Source organism: Carassius gibelio, chromosome A17 (genome assembly GCF_023724105.1).
Source record: "Carassius gibelio isolate Cgi1373 ecotype wild population from Czech Republic chromosome A17, carGib1.2-hapl.c, whole genome shotgun sequence".
NCBI classification, from domain to species: Eukaryota; Metazoa; Chordata; class Actinopteri; order Cypriniformes; family Cyprinidae; genus Carassius; species Carassius gibelio.
In genome coordinates, this window is record NC_068387.1 from 26,432,880 (window position 1) to 26,451,552 (window position 18,673).

An 18,673-nucleotide genomic window follows, 5' to 3' on the forward strand; every position below is an offset into this window, starting at 1 on the left:
TCTTCAGTGATTCAAATAATCAATGAACTTTGTTTTCACTTTGGTAAAAAATATTTTTGTTTCTTAATGGATCTTTGATTTTTAACTTACTACCTTTTGTTTTCTATTGCCACATGTTTATCAGTGCAACATTATTACATAATATAATCGTCTGAAATATTGCCAGTGAAATAAAATGATGGCAAATCAAAACGAGAAATTTAGCAGAAGTCACAAAACTGCCAGAAAAGTCCGCTATTGATGCCTTTATAAGAATAACTTGTCTTCTGTCAAACAAAAACACTGATTATCTATTAAATAATCAACAATTATAAAAAAATTGCACAGACGCTGAACCGTGTGACTTTTAAAGGTCATTTTCTGCAAATAAAATCAAGAGCAGTAACAGCAAGCAATACTAAAAATCTTGCAAGCCCAGACTTTTGTCTAACATCTGGGGCTTATGTGTACAAGTTTGCATAGATTTCATCCTAAAAGTCTGTGTATGCACAAAAGGCAGATTTTCCATAAGCACAAAGGTTTTCTGATTTACAAAACTGTATGTCTGCAAGAATCAGTTGAAGATATGCATATATGCATCTACAAATCATTCCCAAAATAACTATATATGGCACTCATTTGGCTATGCATAACCTCATCTGCATATCATTTCCATAAACATATTCCCACACATGTGATAGTGTTTAAACAGCAGCCTATGAGACACTATGAAAATATGAGATATGAATTTAATCTTTCTGTTAACTTAATTCTTCCCTAAAACTAATTTTTACAACCTGAGTTTTGTTTAAAGCACACTGTCTCCTGGAAATTATGTTATGATTAATTTATAGTTATGCATTTAGCACATGCTTTTATCCAAAGAGACTTACAAAAGAGGAGCAAAAGCAATTCATCAAAGAACCAACAATATTTGTAATAAGCAACCGCAGGATTATTAGACAAAAATAGACTGGGAAGATCTGTAGTTCTGTTTAAAAAATAATAATAATCTACATTTTTAGAAATGTAAGGTTCTAAAAAAAAATCATGTTTTAAAAACATTAAAAGCTTCTAAAAATTGTAGGATTTAAAAGGTTCTTAAAAATGTTATGTTCTAAAATCGAAGGTTCTACAAGGTAAGATTCTAAAAGCATGTTTTAAAAACAATAATAAGCTTCTAAAGAATTTAGTTTTTAGGTTTAGGTTCAAGAAATGTAAGGTTTTAAAATGTTACGCACTAAAATTTAAGGTTCTAAAAATCTAAGCTTCTAAAAGGTAAGGTTCTTGAAAAGTCAGGGTTTAAAAATCTAAAGCTCTAAAATGTAAGATTCTTTAAAAAAATCATGTTTTTGAAACATTCTAAGCTTCTACAAATTGTAGGTTTTAAAAGGTTATAAAAAAAAGTCATGTTCTAAAATCTAAGGTTCTATAAAAGGTAAGGTTTAAAAAATCTTAAGTTCTAAAATCTAAGCTACTAAAAGGTAAAAAAGATTATATTTTTTTGAAGATCTAAAGTTCTAAAATGTAAGGTTAAAAAATGTCTTAAGAACATTTATAAGCTTCTAAAGAATTTAGTTTTTAAAATCTAGGTTCTAAAGATTTAAGGTTCTAAAATTCTAAGCATTTAAAATATAAGGTTCTTAAAAATTCAGGGTTCTAAAATGTAAGGTTCTAAAAATCTAAAGTTCAAAAATGTAAGGTTCTAAAAAATTCAGGTCCTTAAAATCTAAAGATCTAAATATCCAAGGTTCTAAAATGTAACGTTTCAAACATGTCAGGATTTAAAAATCTAAAGTACTAAAAGGTTCAAAAAATGTCTTAAAAGTTCTAAAATCTAAGGTTCTAAAATCACATTTCCTCTGGTTTTACAGTGGCATTAATCTGCAACACTTAAAACAAACCTTTGTGTGATTGTGTGGCCTCTTTTCACTTGTTTAACTTCACTCATCTGAATACAAAGACTCAGCCCTCTCACCCACTTGACAAATACATTCTGGAACAACAGCAACACTAACAGCTGAAGATCTCAGCTCATGATGGATGTCAGAGCTGGGCGAGACCACAGCGATCTGAAACACGCCGGCAGACGCGTGGAGGAAGAGGAGAAACAGAGAGAGACAGAACAGAAGATGAAGGCAGAGTGAACAGCAGAAAAATGGGCCGGACGTGAAGCACAATTGCAGAGCAGGAGGTTTCGGCACAGAAAAGTAAGCACACAGCAGGCGCTCCGCTGCGGCAGACACGCAGACAGAAGCGGACCCTGCTGGCGCGCACACACACACAAACTCGCCCTCCCTTCTGACAGCTGCACTCTGGCAATTTACATCTCTCCAGCACATTTAGCAGGAGCCTGTCTGCCATCACCCGCAGCACAGGGACCTGCTGGCCTCCAGACAGCAGACAGAGTGCACTCCACCCGGGGAACACTGATCCACCGCTGCCCCTCCAGCCAGAGCACCGGCGCTGACGGCACGGCTCAGCTGTCACGTTTGGACAGTGATGAAGAGAGGAGAGGAGAGAGAGAGGAGAGAGAGGAGAGGAGAGATGAGGAGAGGAGAGGAGAGGAGAGAAGAGAGGAAAGAGGAGAGATGAGGAGAGAGAGGAGAGAGGAGATGAGGAGCGGAGAGGAGATGAGGAGAGAAGAGAGGAGAGAGGAGTGGAGAGGAGATGAGGAGAGGAGAGGAGAGGAGATGAGGAGAGAAGAGTGGAGAGGAGAGAGGAGTGGAGAGGAGAGGAGATGAGGAGAGAAGAGAGGAGAGAGGAGAGAGGAGAGAGGAGTGGAGAGGAGAGGAGAGGAGAGGAGATGAGATGAGGAGAGGAGAAGAGAGATGAGGAGAGAGAGGAGATGAGATGAGGAGAGGAGTAGAGGAGAAAGAGGAGAGAGAGGAGAGGAGATGAGGAGAGGAGAGAAAGGAGAGGAGAGGAGAGATCAGGAGAGGAGAGGAAAGGAGAGATGACTAGAGGAGAGAGGGGAGTGGAGAGAGAAGAGAGGAGATGAGGAGAGGAGAGAGAGGAGTGGAGAGAGAGGAGAGATGACTAGAGGAGAGAGGGGAGTGGAGAGAGAAGAGAGGAGATGAGGAGAGGAGAGAGAGGAGTGGAGAGAGAGGAGAGGAGATGAGGAGAGGATAGATGAGGAGAGGAGAGGAGTGGAGAGAGAGGAGAGATGAGAAGAGGAGAGGAGATGAGAGGAAAGATTAGGAGAGAGAGGAGAGGAGAGGAGAGGAGAGGAAAGATGAGGAGAGGAGAGGAGAGGAGAGGAGAGGAGAGGAGAGGAGAGGAGAGCAGAGCAGAGGAGAGGAGAGGAGAGGAAAGATGAGGAGAGGAAAGATGGGGAGAGGAGAGGAGAGGAGAGAGAGGAGTGGAGAGAGAGGAGAGGAGATGAGGAGAGGAGAGGAGGAGAGATGAGGACAGGAGAGAGAGGAGTGGAGAGGAGAGGAGAGGAAAGATGAGGAGAGGAGAGGAGAGGAGAGAGAGGAGAGGAAAGATGAGGAGAGGAGAGGAGAGGAAAGATGAGGAGAGGAGAGAGAGGAGAGGAAAGATGAGGAGAGGAGAGGAAAGATGAGGAGAGGAGAGGAGAGGAGAGAGAGGATAGGAGAGAGAGGAGAGGAAAGATGAGGAGAGGAGAGGAGAGGAGAGGAGAGGAGAGGAGAGGAGAGGAGAGGAGAGGAGAGGAGAGGAGAGGAGAGGAGAGAGAGGAGAGGAGAGGAGAGAGAGGAGAGGAAAGATGAGGAGAGGAGAGAGAGGAGAGGAAAGATGAGGAGAGGAGAGAGAGGAGGGAGAGGAGCGGAGAGAGAGGAGGGAGAGGACTGGAGAGAGAGGAGGGAGAGGACTGGAGAGAGAGGAGAGAGAGGAGGGAGAGGAGACGAGAGGAGAGGAGACGAGATGAGATGAGAGGAGACGAGAGGAGATGAGTAGAGGAGAGAGAGGAGAAGAGCGGAGAGAGAGGAGGGAGAGGAGGTGAGGAGAGGAGAGGAGAGGAGAGAGAGAGGAGAGAGAGGAGAGGAGGAGAGGAGAGGAGAGGAGAGAGAGGAGAGGCAGTAAAGACATTTATAATGTTACAAAAGATTTCTATTACAAATAAATGCTGTTACTTTGAACTTTCTGTTCATCAAAGAATCCTGAATGTATCAAGTCAAATGCATCAAATGTATCAAAATATTTTGCAGCACAACTGTTTTTAACATTGATAATAATCAGAAATATTTCTTGAGCACCAAATCAGCATTTTAGAATGATTTCTGAAGATCATGTGACTCTGATCAAAATGTAGCTTTGATCACAGAAATAAACACATTTTTAAAAGATATTCACATAGAAAACAACTGCTTTAAATTATAATAATATTTTACTATTTTTACTGTATTTTTGATCAAATAAATGCAGACTTGGTAAACAGAAGACACTTTTTTTATTAAAGGCATCGGTGGTGTAAACATAAATATACAGTTAGTGTGAAACTAAATGACTCATAATGTATTGTGATAATTTTAGTAATAGCCCTAGATGTGCTAATTGTAACATGTATAAACATCACTGAAATAAACCAGTGCACACTGATTATAGGAAACTGTGTAGAAGTCGGTCAATGAAACTGGCGCTTTCCATCTGTGATCCAACACGATCCATGACAGTGTCGCCTGAAGCTAAAATCAGCCAATTAGTGTTCAGCAGGTTCTTTTTTTTGCGATATGTGTAAATAATAATAACAAAAACAATACAAATCCCTTTCCATTATGGCAAATTAGATGTGCACTATTTTGACATTAAAAACTCAAGACTGCATTGAAAACTGAGCGGCACACCCACATACACAGACATACACATCTACTGCCACAGATACACCCAGACTAGACCACCAGTGACGCCCGGTGCTCTCTAATCATATGAGCAACCCGTCTTTACATGCGACTCCACACACCAAACTTCTTAAACATACAACTGTGCTTCTGAGTCATTGTATTAAAGCGGAGTGTATAAGTGCGGTGTTTGTGCCCCAGTCTTGAATGATTCCTCAAACCATGTGTGTTGTTGAGAAGAGTGTGATCAGATGCACCATTTCAACCTGCTGAAATCATCCCAAACAACATTTAAACAACATGGCAATTTGCTATAAATCAGATCAAAATACAAAAGCAAAAAAGCTTACTAGTGGCATATCAACTCCTGGCAACCACTCACAACCCTCTAGCATCATCCTAACAACCACAAAGCAACAGCCAAGGCAACCACTCTCAATACTCCATCATCATAGCAACTCCCTGGCAACCACTCACAACACTTTAGCATCATCCTATCAACCACAAAGCAACAGCCAAGGCAACCACTCTTAATATTCCATCATCATAGCAGCACCCTGGCAACCACTCACTCACAACACTTTGACATCATAGCAACACCCAGACAACCACTAACAACACTCTAGCATCATAGCAACACCTTGGCAACCACTCACAACACTCTAGAATCATAGCAACACCCAGACAACCACTTATAAAACTCTAGCATCCTAGCAACACCCAGACAACCACTCACAACAGTCTAGAATCATAGCAACACCTTGGCAACCACTCACAACGCTCTAGAATAATAGCAACACCTTGGCAGCCGCTTAAAACACTCTAGCATCAAAGCAACACCTTTGCAACTACTCACAACACTCTAGTAACATAGCAACACCCAGACAACCACTAACAACACTCTAGCATTATAGCAACACCCTGGCAACCACTTACAACACTCTAGCATACTAGCAACACCCTGGCAACCACTTACAACACTCTAGCATACTAGCAACACCCTGGCAACCACTTACAACACTCTAGCATCAAAGCAACAACCTGGCAACCACTCACAACACGCTACAATAGTAGCAACAACTTGGCAATCACTTACAACACTCCAGCGTCCTAGCAACACCCAGACAACCACTCAACACAGTCTATAATCATGGCAACACCCAGACAACCACTTATAAAACTCTAGCATCCTAGAAATGCCCAGACAACCACTCACAACACTCTAAAATCATAGCAACACCCAGACAACCACTCACAACACTCTAGAATCATAGCAACACCCAGACAACCACTCACAACAGTCTAGAATATAGCAACACCCAGACAACCACTTATAAAACTCTAGCATCCTAGCAACACCCAGACAACCACTCACAACACTCTAGAATCATAGCAACACCCAGACAACCACTCACAACACTCTAGAATCATAGCAACACCCAGACAACCACTCACAACACTCTAGAATCATAGCAACACCCAGACAACCACTTATAACACTCTAGTATCATAGCAACACCCAGACAACCACTCACAACACTCTAGAATCATAGCAACACCCAGACAACCACTCACAACACTCTAAAATCATAGCAACACCCAGACAACCACTCACAACACTCTAGAATCATAGCAACCCCCAGACAACCACTTATAACACTCTAGTATCATAGCAACACCCAGATAACCACTCACAACACTCTAGAATCATAGCAACACCCAGACAACCACTCACAACACTCTAGAATCATAGCAACACCCAGACAACCACTCACAACACTCTAGAATCATAGCAACACCCAGACAACCACTTATAACACTCTGGTATCATAGCAACACCCAGACAACCACTAACAACACTCTAGCATCATAGCAACACCCAGACAACCACTCACAACACTCTAGAATCATAGCAACACCCAGACAACCACTTATAACACTCTAGTATCATAGCAACACCCAGACAACCACTAACAACACTCTAGCATCATAGCAACACCCTGGCAACCACTTATAACATTCTATAATTATAGCATCACCCAGACAAACACTTATAACACTCTAGAATCATAGCAACACCCAGACAAACACTTACAACACTCTAGCATCATAGCAACACCCAGACAACCACTCACAACACTCTAGAATCATAGCAACACCCAGACAACCACTAACAACACTCTAGCATCATAGCAACACCCTGGCAACCACTTATAACACTCTAGCATCATAGCAACACCCAGACAAACACTTATAACACACTAGAATCATAGCAACACCCAGACAAACACTTATAACACTCTAGAATCATAGCAACACCCAGACAGACACTTACAACACTCTAGCATCATAGCAACACCCAGACAACCACTCACAACACTCTAGAATCATAGCAACACCCAGACAACCACTAACAACACTCTAGCATCATAGCAACACCCTGGCAACCACTTATAACACTCTAGCATCATAGCAACACCCAGACAAACACTTATAACACACTAGAATCATAGCAACACCCAGACAAACACTTATAACACTCTAGAATCATAGCAACACCCAGACAACCACTCACAACACTCTAAAATCATAGCAACACCCAGACAACCACTCACAACACTCTAGAATCATAGCAACCCCCAGACAACCACTTATAACACTCTAGTATCATAGCAACACCCAGATAACCACTCACAACACTCTAGAATCATAGCAACACCCAGACAACCACTCACAACACTCTAGAATCATAGCAACACCCAGACAACCACTCACAACACTCTAGAATCATAGCAACACCCAGACAACCACTTATAACACTCTAGTATCATAGCAACACCCAGACAACCACTAACAACACTCTAGCATCATAGCAACACCCAGACAACCACTCACAACACTCTAGAATCATAGCAACACCCAGACAACCACTTATAACACTCTAGTATCATAGCAACACCCAGACAACCACTAACAACACTCTAGCATCATAGCAACACCCTGGCAACCACTTATAACATTCTAGAATCATAGCATCACCCAGACAAACACTTATAACACTCTAGCATCATAGCAACACCCAGACAACCACTCACAACACTCTAGAATCATAGCAACACCCAGACAACCACTAACAACACTCTAGCATCATAGCAACACCCTGGCAACCACTTATAACACTCTAGCATCATAGCAACACCCAGACAAACACTTATAACACACTAGAATCATAGCAACACCCAGACAAACACTTATAACACTCTAGAATCATAGCAACACCCAGACAACCACTCACAACACTCTAGAATCATAGCAACACCCAGACAACCACTAACAACACTCTAGCATCATAGCAACACCCTGGCAACCACTTATAACACTCTAGCATCATAGCAACACCCAGACAAACACTTATAACACACTAGAATCATAGCAACACCCAGACAAACACTTATAACACTCTAGAATCATAGCAACACCCAGACAAACACTTACAACACTCTAGCATCATAGCAACACCCAGACAACCACTCACAACACTCTAGAATCATAGCAACACCCAGACAACCACTAACAACACTCTAGCATCATAGCAACACCCTGGCAACCACTTATAACACTCTAGCATCATAGCAACACCCAGACAAACACTTATAACACACTAGAATCATAGCAACACCCAGACAAACACTTATAACACTCTAGAATCATAGCAACACCCAGACAACCACTCACAACACTCTAGAATCATAGCAACACCCTGGCAACCACTTATAACACTCTAGCATCATAGCAACACCCAGACAAACACTTATAACACACTAGAATCATAGCAACACCCAGACAAACACTTATAACACTCTAGAATCATAGCAACACCCAGACAAACACTTACAACACTCTAGCATCATAGCAACACCCAGACAACCACTCACAACACTCTAGAATCATAGCAACACCCAGACAACCACTAACAACACTCTAGCATCATAGCAACACCCTGGCAACCACTTATAACACTCTAGCATCATAGCAACACCCAGACAAACACTTATAACACACTAGAATCATAGCAACACCCAGACAAACACTTACAACACTCTAGAATCATAGCAACACCCAGACAAACACTTATAACACTCTAGAATCATAGCAACACCCAGACAAACACTTACAACACTCTAGCATCATAGCAACACCCAGACAACCACTCACAACACTCTACAATCATAGCAACACCCAGACAACCACTAACAACACTCTAGCATCATAGCAACACCCTGGCAACCACTTATAACACTCTAGCATCATAGCAACACCCTGGCAACCACTTATAACACTCTAGCATCATAGCAACACCCAGACAACCACTCACAACACTCTAGAATCATAGCATCACCCAGACAAACACTTACAACACTCTAGCATCATAGCAACACCCTGGCAACCACTTACAACACTCTGTTGATACACAGAGAGCTCTGACAGACAAAACAGACCTACAGAATGTCTGAAAACACTAAAGAGATTTGTACTTACAAACCCTGTGGCTGTAGAACCCCATATTTGATTTTAAGCTGAACTTAAACAGAGATGTGGACCAAAAAAAGTGTCACAAAAGAAAAGTTTTCAGCAAACACACATGAACACATCAAAGCAGAATCAGGAGGCTGATGATGTTTTAATGAAGGAAACGAAAGCACCAGGTCACTCTCAGATCTAGAGTGTGACCTTCTTCTGGTACAGGGATTGTGAGGTCGATGCCGTTTATGGTGCGTTTCCGTAGCTGGAGAACTGAATGCAGACTATAACAAACTTTGAATCTTCTTTTAACCCGGATGAAATCCCTCGGCTGCTGCTGTTAAACTATATTTATAGACATGCACAACGACCTGGATTCATAGAGGAACCATCACTGAGATAAAAACTCAGAAATCTCTCATTATATTCAAACAATACACCCAAGATACTACTGGTGGAACAGAAATGCATCTTCTCTGTCCTAATGAGTCCTAAAGCCTCTCTAATAGCATTTACATCTATGCACTCGGTTCATGCATTCTCTGAGAATCAAACCTATGGACGCAATGCATTTTAGAAATAGTTAATCAAAAACTGAATATTCAGCTAATTATGGACTATTTGGGGTGTTTTTATGGTGCCTCTTTGTCCTATTTGGATTGTGACAGCTCCTGGACACGGTATTATTTTTAAGCGCATTAAAAAAGCAGCGAGAACATCTAAATATCTCCTTTTGTTTAAGGGGCGAGTAACTGATAAGAGTATAATTTCAGGAAAAATAGGGTGAACTTTAAATATTTACCAATCCAATCAAGCTTAATTAAACTGTGGAGTGTAGACATGAACCAGTGCTTTAACAAAAATGATCTTGATGGATTCAATGGGTTTGGAAGTGAAGTGAAGTGAAGTGACATTCAGCCAAGGATGGTGACCCATACTCAGAATTTGTGCTCTGCATTTAACCCATCCGAAATGCACACACACAGAGCAGTGAACACACACACACACACTGTGAGCACACACCCGCAGCAGTGTTCATCAGTTATGCTGCGGCGCCCGGGGAGCAGTTGGGGGTTCGATGCCTTGCTCAAGGGCACCTAAGTCGTGGTATTGAAGGTGGAGAGAGAGCTGTTCATGCACTCCCCCCACCCACAATTCCTGCCGGCCCGAGACTCGAACTCACAACCCTTCGATTGGGAGTCCAACCCTCTAACCATTAGGCCACGACTTCCCAATTGGTACAGCTATTGTAAAAATACTTCACGTTAAGAACAACGTTTTAATTTCTACGCAGCTGTCTTGACAACAACTTACAAAAAAGTTGCCATTCTGTCTCAAAATCCCTTGAAACGCCACAAAAGTGCTTCTTCCTCCATATTTTTAGTCCGGTTTCAGAGTACAAATATCTAAACAATCTTAAATCAAGCATCTAATAATGCAAAATGTTTGTATTTATTTTTTTATGCTTAAAGGAATAGTTCACAAAAAATGTGCTCACCCTCAGATAATCCAAGAAGTGAGTTTGAGTTTGTTTCTTCATCAGGTTTGTAGAAATGTAGCACAGCATCAGTGTCTCAGCAATGGATGCTCTGCAGTGAATGGGTGCCGTCAGAATGAGAGTCCAAACAGATGATAAAAACATCAGAATAATCCACAGCATGATATCCCAGCCATGATAAAAGCTAAAACAAAACTGTTTTGCACTTTTTAAACACTGCTGGATCTGTGCAGATTTCTCTCCTGATTCAGACCGGAACACTTTTTCACTGGAGGAAATGTTATTATGGATTATAGATTATGCATTTGGTTAAAAACTCTTAATATGCTGGATTTGTTTCATCTTTTGTCCTCTCCAGATGTTCACTGATGGACTGGAGTGCTGTGGATTATGGTGATGTTTTTTCAGATGTTTGGACCTGCCAGTTTGGTCAGAAAAATCAACTTAATTCAAAGAGAAAACAAACCGATTTGTCGTATAAACTTACTTCATGTTACTCAGAGAACAAGGTCTCTTAAGTATCTCACCTTAAGTCAATGCATCTTGATTTAAGAATGTTTAGATGTCTGCACTGTAAAACAAGACAGAAACACTGAAGAACCGCACTTTGGTATGTTCATGAGACTAGAAGAGCTCAAATCGCACATTCTTCCAGCATCTCGAGCTGGACGGAAGCTGTCAGATTCCACACCGTCATATTAAACTCAGAGTGTGTGTTGTCTCTGGACAGCGGGCATCGAGACGGGTCAGATGCATTAAACAAGCCGTCTGTGTGATGGCAGACGGAGGCAAAGGTGAGCTGACAGTGACGTGACATCTTCACCCGTCCACCAGAAGCCTTTTACTCGGGCCGAGAGGGACAGACGCCGTCCAATCAAAACACACAGACAGTCCCATTTGAGTGTGTGTGTGTGTACAAGGATTTCAGACTGAAACGATACCAAATAAATCTGGAAATACATTAAATATATATATATATTTACATTTTACACAACCATTCAAAATTCGGGGTCGGGGGGAGTCTTTAATGTTTTTTTAAAGAACACTCTTTTGCTCACTTAGGCTACATTTACGTGTTTAAAAACACAGGAAAAACTGTTAAATATTTTAAATATTATTATGATTTAAAAACAGCAATTTCTGTGTGAATCTGTGTTAAAGTGTATTTTATTTCTGTGATGCTCCGCTGTATTTTCAGCATCATTCCTCCAGTCTTCAGTGTCACATGATCTTCAGAAATCAGAATAATATGATAATTTTTGAGACACATTGTGGCTTCTCTTCTCATGCTTTCAAAAAAAAAAAAAAACCCTACAAAACTTCAACATGAAAGAAACACCTTTAAATACCAAAATAACAGAGCATTAAACAATAGCACACACCTCCCCTTTTAGCAATCCTGTGCAAAACCACACATTCATTCGCAACATTTATTCTCCTTACACAGTCTGACGCAAAGCATGCTGGGAATTAGAAATCTGTTGCAACTCAGTGACATTTTGAGTTCAGATAACTCATTTCATTTAATTAGTTTAAACAGTTCGGTTTTACAGTGAAAAGTCAAAGAGCCAAAACACACTTCCCGTCCCTGCAGACCCTCCATTCACATTTTTCAGTATCAGCCGCTGAGATCTAAATAACGGTCCTTCCCCTTCACCACCTCCTCTCTGTTTCCTGTTCTGGTTAACCAGACGGCCGTCTGACTTGACAGTGAGTGGATCTTCTGCTAAAACCATCACACATGCCACCGTTTGTGTCTCTGAACAGAAGATCTGGTTAGCAGGGTGGATGTGGTACCAGATCATTCAACATGCATGCACAGAAATGTTGCTAAAAGCACCTCATATACTAAAAATGGAGACGGATCTGATATTGATTGTAAGAAAGGCGGGGTTTATGCAAATTAAGTGACTGGAGAAATCTGGCATATGTCACTAGAGAGAAGTATGTCAATAATAAAAATAATTTTCAAAATGTTAAAATATCCATAAATTGTTCACAATATGCATCAGAAAAGTGTTTAACTAGAAGACTCATTTTATATATATATATATATATATATATATATATATATATATATATATATATATATATATATATATATATATATATATATATATTAATTATGAAAGATTTGGAATATTTCAATCTCAAAAAGTTTTAAATGTAAAAAATTTTATTTTAATTATAAAAAATAACAAATTGAAAATTAATTAAAAGTACTTGCAAAGTCTATTAACATGCATTAAAAAAATATATTATATTCATATAATTTCCAACAGTTCAATAAATGAAGCAGCAAATCAACTTTTTAGACATTTTTTAAAATAGTTATATATTTAGAATATTTAAATAAATAAAAAAACCTGTATTCATTTTTTACAATTATTAAAAATAAATTAAAAGTAAAAAGGTACAATTTTAAACATGTACGAGTCATTCACAATAAGACTAAAAACTAAATATATTGATTTTTCATTTAATACCGATTTTATGCATTTCTAAAGGTCAATGAACGAACAAGCTAAATCATCATCTACATAATAATCTCAGTGCGGACGTTTCTATGAGACAAAATCAAAGCGAACAGTGCAAGAGAGATTGAAACCGATCATGTAAATCACTCTCATGCATTTGTGGCAGTTTCCATCACAATACACCTCCCTGAATAACTTTATCTGTGACATGTAGCTGATCACCACAGAAAGTACATTCACACACACACACACAAACACACACACACACACACAAACCTCAGCACTGACAGAAAGAGTCACACTGTTTGATCACCTCCCAATCTAGAGCAGTCATTTAAAGGGGAAACGCTCTACAATACATTACTAAAATGCAATAAATTGAAATTAAATGCACTGTGAACCTGAACAATTATATGTATACTTACATAACAAATGCTTTTAAATTATATGTGACCCTGGAGCACAGTCTTAAATAGGGGTGATCCGATTTATCGGCTACCGATACCGATAATTGCTTTGGGATGATTGATCGACGGTCTCTAAAAAGGCAGATCTCAAGCTGATGACGCAGTGCCTGCAGTGAAAGGTTTGGCATGACGTGCAGCAGAACAGTGTTTCACAGTCAAGGGGTGATCCGATATATCGGCTACCGATTACAGTCGGCCGATAATTGTCTCTAAAAAGGCCGATCTCAAGCTGAGATGTTTGGCATGACCTGTAGTGTCACAGTCTTTTTGGCTAGGTTTAAAGGGAAAGAGTACTTTCAGATGCAATAAGATGGCACTCGTGGAGGAAGAAAAACAAAGTTCTTTATTAACGGCAGGATTACTTAGAAATATTTCAAAAAAAGGAAAGGCAGTAGAGCTGATAATATCGGTCAATGGTAAGTTTGTGATAATGTAAGAAAAGTAGTTTAAATGTTTTGCCACTTGCTTGAGAAAATTAATATATAAATCTAGAAGTAAATGCAAAAGTGAAAGTATTGAATAATGTGTTTAAACATGTCTATTAAAGATTGTACTGTACTGTGTAAAATTAACAGCAATGATGAAAAAGTTTTTTTTAGAGACAATGTTTGAATTTGAATTCAAAAAAATGCATAAATGTTATATGTTATATATATGTTATAAGTGTTTGTTTCTTTGTGGTAAACAGCCAAGGATCAGTAAGAGTCAGTAAGACGGGGAATTCCCCCATTTTCAAAAATGAAATTCAGGCCCTGAATACATTTCTAAAAATCCTGATTGGAGTATCAATGTATATAGCTATAAATGATAAAAAGAAGCCTTTAAAAAAAATCGGTATCGGTGATCGATATCGGCAGATACTTCTTTCTGTGATCAGCCTCAAAAATCCTTGTGTCAATTTTTTTGAAATTGAGATTTATACATCTTCTGAAAGCTGAATAAATCATCTCTCCATTGATGTGTGGTTTGTTCGGAGGACAATATTTGTCTGAGATACAACTATTTGAAAATCTGGAATCTAAAGGAGCAAAAAAATCTAAATATTGAGAAAATCATCTTTAAAGTTATTCAAATTAAGTTCTTAGCAATGCATATTAATAATAAAAAAATAAGTTTTGATATATTTACAGTAGATCGTTTACTAAATATCTTCATGGAACATGATCTTTACTTAAAATCCTAATGATTTTTTGCATAAAAGAAAAATCTATAATTTTGACTAATAGAATGTGTTTTTTGGATATTGCTACAAATATACCCCCATAGACTAAAAAAAAAATAAAATTTATTTTATAATAAAAAATAAAAATAAAATAAATAAACACACTGTATATATAAATAGCTTATTTTCACAGTCAACTATAATAACACTGCAATTTAATTTGGAATAATTTATATAATTACTACTATATTAATAATTTTAGTAGCATTTTATCCATATATTAATTATTATAAATGTATAGTTAATTAATGAATTTACTATTATAATTTTCACATTTAGTAATACATTATTAAAATGCAATAAAGCTAATGAATACACTGTTAACTAACATGCACAATTATACTTTTACTAACATTACTAAATGCTTTAATCTATTGCTCATCGTCAGTTCATGTTAGCGCATGCATTTACTGATCTTAACAACACATTTTGTCTTTTGGATAACATCACTTATGAATCATTTTCAGTAACACAGAGAGTAAACCGGGTGGATTTCTGATCATGTGGACTTTAAAGGATTGTGTAGGTGTTTAGAAACATAGACTCAAAATGTCCCAAAGCTTTGTGGGAAAGTCCAGATTCAGGCGATCAAACGACTGTTGATTCGTCATGAACTCTTGATGTGTTAGTGACTTGTTTACAAGGGCTTCTGCCGTCTGTGTGTGAAAACAGCCTGAAGGGAAAGTGTTTGAGCTACTGTGAGCCGCTCTGTTCTCGCTCTGCCTCCAGGCGATCAAAGCTAATGTTCGGCACGCTATCAGAGCCGATCGATACGTGCTTAAGAGTGAACGCACCTCGCTTGTGGAGCCATCCCTCCTTCACGATCACCACATCGCTCGTCATGTTCTCCAGCAGCAGACCGTCAGTCTCTCCAGATCCGCCGAATCCTTCGCTCCGGCCAGCGTAAAGCCTCTTCACCTGCGGGACGGTGTGTTTAAAAACAACTTAGACTCGTGCTGTTCATCACAACTAAACACTTAAAGGGACAGTTCACTCAAAATGACAACTTAAATCACCTCCATGTTGCTCCAAACCTGAAGGAGTTTCTGGTCCCCATTGACTTCCTTACTCTGGAAGTCAAAGAGGACTAAAAACTCTTTGGTCGGCAACATTCTTCAAAATATCTTCTTTCAAAGAAGCAGAAGAAACAAACTAATAAAGGTTTGGAACAACTATTTTTGGGTGGACTGTTCCTTTAAAGGCTTTGGGGAACTAATAAACACAGAAACACTTTCTAGACAATAATAATTCTACTTGATTATGTTTATAAAACTCCGGCTCTATTAGTTGATCATCTAAAAAATCTAATTTTTTAAAAAGTACATTGAAGGTATGATGAAATCAATGTGTAGAAACTCAAAAGACTGATATTTATAATAAGAATTTAAACTTTTTTTTTACTTTTCAATACTTTTAATCATCAAGGATGCATTAAATTGATGAAAAGTGACCGTAAAGACATTTCTAATGTTACAGAAGATTTCCATTCCACATAAACGCCGTTCTTTTCAACTTTCTTTTCATCTGTGAATCCCGAAAAACAATGTATCACAGTTTCCAAATCAGAATATTTTCATGATTTCTGAAGATCATGTGACACTGAAGACTTCAGGAACGATGCTGAAAATACAGCTTTGAGCACAGGAATAAATTAGACTTTAACAGATATTCACATAGAAAACTTGTTTTAAATTGTAATAAATATTACTGTATTTTTGATCTAATAAATGCAGCCTTGATGAGCAGAGGAGACGTCTTTCTTAAACATTAACAAATCAAACTTCTGAAAGACAGAGTATACGCATTTCGTTGTTAAGTGCTTTGTATCTGCAAATACTAATAAACTGTCTTATAAAAATAAAGCGTTAAGTGATTCAACTCTTGAAATCAGTGTGACAAAACTTCACAAAAGGTGCTATAACCTGACAAACAACTAAATGTGTAACAGTCTTCAGAATTCAGACTGCACTGATCCTTTTTATAAAACCTCACTGACACACTTTCGATTCGCTCCGAGTCAATCAGCAAATCAAATTATTACAATTCACTCTCCACAACAACTGCTTCTGCATGACAGACGTTCAGCGCAGAGATAATGTGACAAAGTATCACGCTCCGTGCAGAAGCCACCACTTCCTGTGCTAAAGGAAGACGACTTTAAAAGTTGGCACCATCGTAAATAAACACAAACGTGTTGACCACCGACTGCTTGCTTTACAGAAACTCTTTTATTTACAATAAGTGAAGTTCAGACGGAGTTAGTAAGTGACTGGGTGCCGCCTACATAGACAGCTTCCTACTAGCACCGTCATACATTTAGAAAGAAAAAATGAAAGAATAAATAGGTGCGCTATAATTGAAAAAGCTAGGAAATAATTGAGAAGAACATGAAAAAGTATTTTCTACTCCTAAAGTCTTCGAAAAGTGCAGTGTACACTAACAAAAACGATTTACTTTGAAACGCTTTTTGACTTAAGTTTCGGAAATTATAATTAAATATGAAATTATTTAATATTTATAACTTATTTCTATTTTTTTTTATTTATAACTGATAATATATGATATATCAAAATATTTAGGGCACACAATTAGTGGATAAAATACTTTTTACAATTTAAGCCGTCACATAATTGTAGAATTAAATCGTAATGTTTGGTTCGTGTGTTACTTGATATCGTGAAAAATAGGCAGCAAAATAAAAATAAGAAACTAAATTTGAATTTATTTATTTATTACAGTCAAAAACAAAATACAGATATATGGCAAACACACAATTATTGAAAAAAAGAATTTTTATATATATATGTGTGTGTAAATTGTATACAAAATGTACGTTTTTTATTATTTTACGTTTTTAACTATTAAAATATTCAATTATTGAAAAATAAATATAGTATGTCAAAAATGTAACACAAAATGTTTTTTTTAAGAATTACTTTTGGTAAACTATGTTTTATAGTTTAAATAGTTGTCATGTTTTTAATCGCATCATTTAAAATACTTTTACAATTTAAACAGTTGCATCATTTTATTATTACATTTTTTAAATAAAAATAAGCGATGCACGGGATACAAAATTAAAGACAGAAGCGAGTATGTTTTGGCTCTGAGCAGCAAACCCGGACCTGTTTTCTCAACATGAGCCGAGTGCTTTTACTGCGACAGCACACACACACACACACACACACACACACTGAGCGAGAGGATGGCATACAGCCAGATCCAGCAGTCTGAATGAACCCAATACCCCGCTCAGGGTCACATGATCTGTGGGGCCTGGAGCCCTTCGCTCGTCGTCCCTCCCTGATTAAAATCATTCACGATTCTGCTACCGTCTGTAAACTCCGGCTCCATTCAATGCAAACGAGAGACACGCGTTCAGGCGCACACATGAGGAAGATATGTGTGGATAAACAGACTCATATTAAACACCTCTGCTTCTGTTCTCCAAGCCCACGCTCAATCTACTACACTAGACTCTACACTGTGAAGTTTCCAGAAGTGTGATCTCTCCAATCAGACTCAAACAAGCAGGCAAGGCCAGACATATGACTGTGTCCAAGCCAGTTTCAGCATATTCTCCACATTCTGCATGTTCCTGGTGGCACATCTGCATCAGCGAGACCCCAAGGAACTCAAATAGTCTCGCAGAAGAATGTAAAACATTCCCTTAGCATCTTCCAGCAGTTCATCCCTCATCCGCCCACAGG

General features: G+C 38.5%; 1 protein-coding gene across 1 annotated transcript in view; it reads right to left on the minus strand.

Moving 5' to 3' along the window:
* LOC127933301 (RAC-alpha serine/threonine-protein kinase) overlaps positions 1-18,673 on the minus strand; it is a 48,273-nt gene that overhangs the window by 28,021 nt on the left and 1,579 nt on the right. Inside the window, exon 2 of the mRNA XM_052530182.1 lies at positions 15,758-15,881. Coding sequence (XP_052386142.1) covers positions 15,758-15,806 — 49 coding nt within the window. The 5' untranslated portion in view covers positions 15,807-15,881. The remainder of the gene's footprint in view (positions 1-15,757; positions 15,882-18,673) is intronic.